Source organism: Oncorhynchus mykiss, chromosome 16 (genome assembly GCF_057628025.1).
Source record: "Oncorhynchus mykiss isolate SJ-2025 chromosome 16, ASM5762802v1, whole genome shotgun sequence".
Lineage (NCBI taxonomy): Eukaryota > Metazoa > Chordata > Actinopteri > Salmoniformes > Salmonidae > Oncorhynchus > Oncorhynchus mykiss.
The window spans coordinates 17,430,001-17,438,815 of NC_143037.1; the positions used below are offsets into that span (position 1 = coordinate 17,430,001).

The 8,815-nt window shown below is 43.2% G+C and overlaps 1 protein-coding gene across 2 annotated transcripts in view; it reads left to right on the forward strand.

Moving 5' to 3' along the window:
- The window catches only part of LOC110491481 (ETS translocation variant 4), a 29,417-nt gene extending 21,800 nt beyond the window's left edge, over positions 1 to 7,617 (forward strand). For both annotated transcript variants that reach the window (XM_021564963.3, XM_036946366.2), the window contains 6 exons: positions 1 to 96; positions 2,670 to 2,738; positions 3,969 to 4,016; positions 5,174 to 5,346; positions 6,842 to 6,943; positions 7,149 to 7,617. The exon at positions 1 to 96 is cut by the window's left edge and continues 290 nt beyond it. In XM_021564963.3, the coding sequence (XP_021420638.3) occupies positions 1 to 96; positions 2,670 to 2,738; positions 3,969 to 4,016; positions 5,174 to 5,346; positions 6,842 to 6,943; positions 7,149 to 7,376 (716 nt within the window). In that variant the 3' untranslated portion in view covers positions 7,377 to 7,617. The remainder of the gene's footprint in view (positions 97 to 2,669; positions 2,739 to 3,968; positions 4,017 to 5,173; positions 5,347 to 6,841; positions 6,944 to 7,148) is intronic.
- The last annotated feature ends 1,198 nt before the right edge of the window (positions 7,618 to 8,815 follow it).

Below are 8,815 nucleotides of genomic sequence, written 5' to 3' on the forward strand. Positions count from 1 at the left end.
AACAACCCCACCCGCACGCTCACCACCATCCGCACAGGTTCCCTCCTGCCCACATGATGGTAAAGCAGGAGCCAACCGACTACACCTATGAGCCTGGTGAGTGATTAAAACACTGAGGGTCCAAGGGAAGAATGACAGAGATACAATATGAGTCTGTTTTGAATGGCAACCCCCGTTTAATATAAAGAATCTAGACTGAATGACTCATGGTTTTAGGAGGGAAGCTAATCTCTCACGGAGGTCACAGAGCGTCTTTCCCCCCTAACAAATCATAACATACTGACCCACGGAATACTGCAAAACATACCCTAACTAATCCCATATCACTCATGTAGGCATATTCACCTTCTGTAGGACGTATTACTTACACATATTACTTACACATATTGATTTGTGGCTTTTTCTCTCTGTCCTACAAAAAGTTCCTTTGAAAAAAAGGTTGCTTTGCGTCATCCTGGTGTGTATGGATAACATTAGAACAAAATGTCCAAACGCAGACACCGCTATGTCTGCTACAGACCTTGCCCCCCCCCCCCCCCCCACCACCACCTCCAAACTCCTCCTTTCAACTCCCTGGCACTTTGCAAAAAAAGGTATTGACTCTTGACTGTAATACAGTTTCTTCCCTCTACACCCCTCCCCGCTCCGTCTCTCCACACTTGTCTCACCGAAAGGGAGGCAGAGGAATTTCATTGAGAAAATGGAGGGCACTGGAAAGACTAGAGTCCCCAGTGGAGCACTCTGGGGTGTCGGGTTGCAACAGCGGCTCCCTTTTCTGCAGGCAGATGAACTCATAATGGAAAAATGAGCGCGGCCGCAGTAACTTGAACACTGACTGTGGAGGGAGAGAGGAGGGGGGAGGACAGGGTGGGGTAGCCAGGGGCCTTGGCAGCCATACCTCCACAGTGCAGCAGCACAGCCCCGAAGCCCTGGCTGTTCCCTTTAAAGGAAAACTCTCTTTTGGTATTTGTTTTATTGGTCCTTTGTTGATATAGTCCAAAATGTTATGCATATCAGCAATCAAGTTTTCAAGATATATAACTTTCAAAATGCAAAATGCATCATACCGGCTGCGTTTATATATTTTGAAAGTGATAGGAGGAGTTGAAGAGGCTGGTGGGTCTGCCTGAGACGTGTGCCGCAGATAAAAGCTGGCAGCTGTTTTTCCTGCTCCGAAATGCTACCACAAGGACCCCATTGTCATATTTGAGTGAAAGTAAAGATACCTTATTAGAAAATGACTAGTAAAAGTGAAAGTCATCCAGTAAAATATGACTTAAGTATATTTAAAACTTTTACTCAAGTATCAAAAGTAAAAGTATGAATATTTTCAAATTCCTTATATTAAGCAAACCAGGAGGCACAATAAAAAAAAAATGTATTGTTTATTTACAGATATCCAGCGGCACACTTCAACACTCAGACATCATTTACAAGCAAAGCGTTTGTGTTTAGTGAATCTGCCAGATCATAGACAGTAGTCATGACCAGGGATGTTTTCTTCATAAGTGCGTGAATTGGACCATTTTCCTGTCAAAATGTAATGAGTACTTTTGGGTGTCAGGAAAAGTGTATGGCAAAAATATAAATAGTAAAGTAAAGTACAGATACCCCAAAAAAACGACTTAAGTAGTACTTTAAAGTATTTTTACTGAAGTACTTTACACCACTGCTGAAATGTGACCAAAATGATAGATAAGTGCACCACTAGCACAAAGGCAGTTATGCAGTTCAGGCTTGTGAATAAAGTTGTCTTTTTCATATTCAAATCTCCATCTAGTATACTAATGTGTGCCATTGTGTTGCGTGAAAGACACAAAATGGCTACGAAAGCTGGCGACACCAGCCAGCAAACAATTGACCCGGGCGCTCTCGTCCCAAATCTTCCCATCATTCCCCAGTGGCAGGCTTCCCTGGCTGGCAGTGATATTATTTACAGTGTGATAGTCTGCTGGCCCGGAATGGAGGGTCTGATATACCCCAGTGACATCCTATCACAGCCACAGCGCTGCAACTGCACTCTCCAGGAGTGAGTCACCAGGCTAAACACCACTGAGAGGCAGACGAGGCAGGAGACTAGAGCTGCTCCACCTTTCACCCACACTGGCCTCCTCTTGCCATTCATGCACTCACTCACACAGGCACACATACTGTACACTGTGTAGGCGATAAGAGCAGTTTGTCACCAACCCGGGCGCAGCCATTAGCAACAGGCGGAAACATCCAAGGTTTTCAATTAATACAACTTTAGGAAATGGACATTTGACTTGGAATTTGATTTGGGATTGATAGAAGTATGAAGATCCCATCCATTTGCAGTGTGGGATGGTTGAGTCAGGTAGAGGTGTGTACAGGTGGATGGACAGAGTGCTGACAATGCAGACTCACATTCTCTACCAATGCACTAAACTATACTGCTGCTCCTCCCTAGGAGCTAACTCATGGCCTAAAAATACTGTCGGAGACAAGTGATATTAGGACAAATGAAGGTTTTGTCCTCGCGATTAAAACAAAAATATGCACATTAATGCTCTTTCTCCCCATGGATATTGGCCTAGTGTATATAGACTGAGGAAGGAAATCCATCTGTACACTGAAAACTATTTTACTGATTGTTTTTGATTCACTGCATTGACCAATAGGTGTATGCTTGTTTTTCTGTCCTATAGATGTGCCTCGATGTCCTTCCATGTACCACCACAACGAGGGGTACCCCAACCCCCAGCACAACAATGAAGGTAAGCAAAAATGTGTCTGGTGTAAATCATTATTACCTGTTATATGCATGTATAAGCCCGTCGTAGATACTACATAGACATTTATGACAAGTGTTATAATGCATTATGACTGCCTAATCATGTTGTTGTTTTTTACATGCATGCCTTATTACCAAAAGTCTGTGCCAATGGTTCATGGCACTGAAGATAGGATGGGGGATACTACATGTACTGAATCTCCCTCTCCTATTCTTAATTTAAATGAGGCCTGGCTACTGGCTGTAGCTTTGCGGTCATTGGCTAACCAGCCCAGAGTGTCCTTATTTCCATTGGCTAACCGGCGGTGTGTCTATGTTTCCATTGGCATAGGCTCTGGCCTCTCCCATGCCCCAAGAATCCCTGGATAAATATTACTCCTGGAAAAAGCCAGAGTATTTTTCCTTGAGAAAAGAAAAACAATCCTCATCTTCACTCCCTTTGTTTGTCACACCATTTTGGGTCATTCTAGTTCTTGTCCAGCATAATTTCCTAAATAAGTGAGAATTCAGGAATTGCTCTTGAACAGCCAATCACAAAACAGATTGTATTATTAAACAGGCATGCTGCAGTTGCTACATTCATTTTAGCCTTTTAAATGAATGATATATACCCAATGATTCTTGGAGAATATAACTTATAGATGCCTCCTTAAAAAAAATGCATTTAACCTTTATTTAACCTTCAGTTAAGAACAAATTCTTATTAACAATGACGGCCTACAATGACGGCCTACTCATGAGCTTCGTTTAACTGCCGTACCCCATCAGAACCCAACATATACATTTGTTTTACATGTAAACAAACACTGTACAGTCTCAAAACAAAACTATAATGTTGATATCTTGGATGGTCAGTCCTTGTATCCATAGCTCTGTCTATGCGTTTGAGAGTGGTTAAATATCTCCAGACCCATCCCTCAGCCTTTTACCAAATCAGTGTTGAGGTGCCCCTTTAGGAATCACAAGAGTATTAGACACTTCAAATCAAAAGTATTGTTAAAACAAAAGTAAGAGGGAAGATGGAGTCCTTTCGAGATGTTTAGTGTGAGGAATCCTCCCCTTCTCACTAAGTGCTCTACACATTCTTGTTGAAGTGTAAGAGACACATGAACCCAATATAGTCATTCATTTTGTGAAAATGTGATCCGAGATATGGCATGGTGAACAAGCTATAGCAACACAAGGCCACTTTAAACACTGTCTTTTCTTACAGGCTATCTCTTTGAAAACGACTCCCGTGTCGTTCCTGAGAAATTAGAAGGTGAGTCTTACAACTCCTTGCACACTCCAATCCACTCCAATAGGTGTCACTGAGATCAGATTATGGTTATTGATGATGGCACTGAGGGTGTCCACTGTCAGTTCTCCATGGGAGAGACATAGAATCCACTCAATCACCATTTGGGATCGAGTACCTATCGCTCACAATAATCTTCCCAAGTACGTGTATCGGTATCAGCACTATATCACTGCCAATAGTATCAGATAAAGTACAACTGAACAATAAGATTTAGAGGTTTTTTTTTGCGTAACAGGCTCCTGGTTGGAACTGAGTTAGTGGGTTTTGTTTCCCGTGCTTGAGGTAAGGACCGGGCTCCTGTGTCATGGGAGCAAGGTGATAGTCAGTTTCCCATGGTGGGGTGACTGATGTGAGGGGAGAGCCTGAGGGCTCCTGCACAGGTTGAACTGGCGAAACACACCGGGTTAGAGTGACAGCTACTTACAGTGACAGTCCCCATGTTCCCACACTCATAGAACTATATATTGGCACCATTCCCTGCTTCTCAAGATAATTAACCAATCAACTGTCACTCACAATGTTGCAGTTACTACAGTATCTTAAGCCTGTCAAGACAGCCATTGATTGGACTCAACCAAAATTACTGTCTCATCCATTATCCTATTAGTAATGTTGAAAAAGCTTTGCCCACATTGCCATCCCTGTCTTTAGCTGTCCTATGTCAATGGTAGGGCTGTGATGGTCATGGAACTTTGGTTGCAGGTTAATGGTCAGTCAAATGACCACGCGCGGTCACTGTTATAATCATTGGAATAGCAAATGATTCATTTATTTATTATTAAGAAGCACATTTTCTCCTCCACTCCTGACTACATGTGCTGCAGCTGCACGGAGGGGGGTGTTGCCTAGGCAACCAAAGACTTGTTTGCTACAACACCTTGCTTATTTCAGCAAGGAGCAACAAGGTTTCATCACGTTGTAAAAAAAAATCCATGTTACCCAGAAACAGACTCAGACTCAACCGCACAATTGTTTTTGTTTTGTTACGGCAGTTATAATTGTCTGTCACACGATTATACACTAATTGTACCATCCCTAGTCAATGGTAGCTGCATACTTCCTCAAACAGCCTGAGCCTCCAGCCTGGTCCAACCTGCAGCATCCCTGTTCCTCTCCAGGTGAGGTGAAGCAGGAGGGTGGTACCGTGTTCCGTGAGGGGGCCCCCTACCAGCGCCGGGGATCCCTGCAGCTCTGGCAGTTCCTGGTGGCCCTGCTGGACGACCCTGGCAACGCACACTTCATCGCCTGGACCGGCCGCGGCATGGAGTTCAAACTAATCGAACCTGAGGAGGTAAGGCCCAACCTACAGTAACTAGACCTACAGTTACGTCATATTATAAGTCCATTTGGGATCTTTGCTCTTTGTTGAAAAAAGCAAGGAGTAGAGTTCAAACTCATCAAGCCAGAAGGGGTAAGGCCCAACCTTAACCCTAATCCTAACCCTAACACAACCGGGGTCTAGACTAGCTAAATCTACAGCATTTCTGTTACGTTTCCGTGAAGTCCATTTGGGATCTGACCGTTGTTAAGAAACATTAGAAGTAGCTTTGGGTCAGTCAGATGTAGGAGGTCTTTAATGCGGATCATGTATTGTCGAGAATAACGTTTCAATGTTTGAGATTGTTCCTCCCTCCCCCTCCCTCCCCCTCCCTACTTCTATACAATCCCTCTTGGGCCATGCACTGATCTAAACTGCCAGGCGCCCATTAGCCTCCATGCATTATTTACCAATCGTAACAGTAGATACACACACAAAATGGAGGAAGAGCTTCATCACCTAATATTCACTCCTTACATCACATTACCCATAAGTCACTGAAATGTATGAGAGGAGCTTTTGAAGTTGAGGGCTGTTGACTTAGAAATTAATTTACCTGTTTGAATAAACTTCTAAGACGTTTATTTATAAAACATTCTGATACAATGACACTTCCATTATCTGGTAGCTGTACGTAAATAATTAATACTGCAAGGTTTTTACAAGAGCAATTAAGGTTGAGTGTGCACTCAGGATCAAAGAGAGGAGTCTGCTCTGGGACACTAGCATTCCCTTCAACCTCCCTTGAACCGCCGAGTCAGGAGTCTAATATGCCTCTTCTACACTGAACTCTTCCTAGTGACCAGAATGTTTGTCAACAACACAAAGCTCATACACAGTGGTTTCACTTCACACTCGCTTGGAGATGTGAGACTTTTCATAGGTATTGGAATTAACAGGCTGTTCAACGGAAGGTTGAGACAAATTTCACGACGCCGCCTCAATGAGAACCAGGCACCAGACTCTTATTTCACTGCGTACATTGTGGGACTCTGTTTGCATTCAAGTGGTGATGGGTTACATAAAAAGGAAGTGAATCCACATGTGGGGACTCGCCCTGCTTTTGACATGATGAGTCAGTTAGCTCAGAGAGGAAGAGCATTTCAACTGGTCACTGAGGACCCCTAGTGGTGGCAGTAAAACATTGCAGGCTGACGCAAGAAAAATTGTGTTGTTCCTTCTAGGGCAAATTATTTGGAATTCATTCATATTGGTTCCTGAGTGAAAGTCCTTACTCCATCTAAACTCAATCTATATAATAAAGTATAATAGGAGTGTCCTTTGACAGATTATAAAAACATTGTCTCCTTTAATGTGTGTTCATTCACCTGTAAAGAGCAGAGGGTCTATCCATTGGAGCTGAACAGACCCAGATGCAAAACCACCTCTCTCTCTTCTCCCTATGTTCCTGTCCTCCTCTTGCTTTCTCTTATCCCTCCCTCCTCTCTCGTTCCCTCTCTCCTCTCAGGTGGCCAGGCTGTGGGGCATGCAGAAGAACCGTCCAGCCATGAACTACGACAAGCTCAGTCGCTCTCTGCGATATTACTACGAGAAGGGAATTATGCAGAAGGTACAAACTAAGGCTTTACTCAGCAGTTCCGATATGTCTCTGAGAGTGGAGAGACTGCCTATCAGTTTGTTGGCTCCTTCAATTCAATTTGTAAGCAATGTTTTTATATGAAATGGCTTATTTGTTCCGTACTTGCATTAGTACAACAACAACTCCAATGAATTAACATGTCTAACAGAGAAATCCCTTTCCTCTGTGTTTGCAGGTGGCAGGGGAGCGCTACGTTTACAAGTTTGTGTGCGAGCCCGAGGCCCTCATCTCCCTGGCCTTCCCCGACAGCCATCGGCCCGGCCTGAAGGCCGAGTTTGAGCGCTACGTCAACGAGGAGGACACCGTGCCCCTGTCCCACATGGACGAGGGGGCCTCCTACCCCCAAGAACAAGCCCCACCAAACATGGGCGCCCAGCCCTACTCCAAAGGCTACATGTACTAATGCTACGACCCCACCCTCCAAATTCTCTCTGTAATATCCCATAATACCCACCTATTGCACATGCCCACCCCATTCACTTGTATATAAGGCTATGGTGTTTTTTTGTTTTTGTTTGAATTAATCTCATTAGGGATTTTTGAGTTTTTAACAGCTGCATTCCTCTCACTTCTGAGGCCTATTCAATCCATACACATGACTGTGGTTAAAGAGATTGCTTAATAAAGACACAATATTACTACTACTCTATGTGCCAAGATGTTGTTTTACTCCTCTGATAACATTGTGGCAGAATGGGAATGGCTACACAGGGGGAGAATGGGTGTTATCTCAAGGTATGGAGTCATTTCTAAATCATGGGCATCAAAATCAGTTAACCAAACTGAAGTCAAAGTCGGTGACAAAAGAGCACATGCATTTCCTACCTGCCATTTCCTCTTCTGACGGTATCAGTGGTCACACCTTATGTCAACTAGGAAACATGATTACTACCAAGGTTCTCAAAGGTCAGGCTGTTCCTCTTCTAATATATGCGCACACAGCACGCTCCAGCTGCAATGGGACACCTGAAAATGTGTCAATTAAAATAATCAGTTGAAATGTAAATTTGACATTTAAAGTCATTTAGAATACGCTCTTATCCAGAGTGACTTTTTTATTTCGCCTTTATGAATATTTTGAAGATTGTTCCACAAATAAGGTACATGAAAACTAAAAGCTGATTTACCTAACTCAGTAGAGACCACAGGAATGTCAAGAGTTTACCAGCCCTGAGACCATGGGTCTCAGATTAGTGTCTAATGTTTAGTAATGGATGTTAGGTACAGTGGGACTTTTTTTGTAAAAGGGCTTTATAAATGAAAACATAGCAACGCATCAACCTACGTGACATCAAAGAGGGCCAACCAACTTTCTGGCAGAGAATGCAGTGATGAGTACTAAACTGCATGAGTACAAAATGACTTTAATGAAGAGGCAGCTGCGTTCATAATAGAGGATGTTTCCATAGGAATGTCGACTGAATCATCTGCTTTCTACTATTTAGCAAGAGGCAGGACCTATTTCTATAAAAGCCCATTTTTATTCTCAGCTCCTTCACTCATCAACATTTTTCAGCCATCCAGATGCCCAGATATGTGTAAGCAGGGACACAATCAATATGGAAAGCATTCAAAGTAAATAATCAAGAGTTATTTTTATGCACTCTAGAGAACAACATACACTTCAACACGAATTTCAGGTCAAAGTTTTTCTGTAATACGATGAAGGCAGACTGTAGTTCAGATAGAGCCTGGTCAACCGTGGGGGTAATAGCACACACAACAGTATCATCGGCAAACAAGTGCACGTTATAATTCTTTACAGACACAAGTAAACAATAAAAAGCACAGGACCCAGAATTGACCCCTGCGTGACACCATTCACAATATCCAGTCAACCTG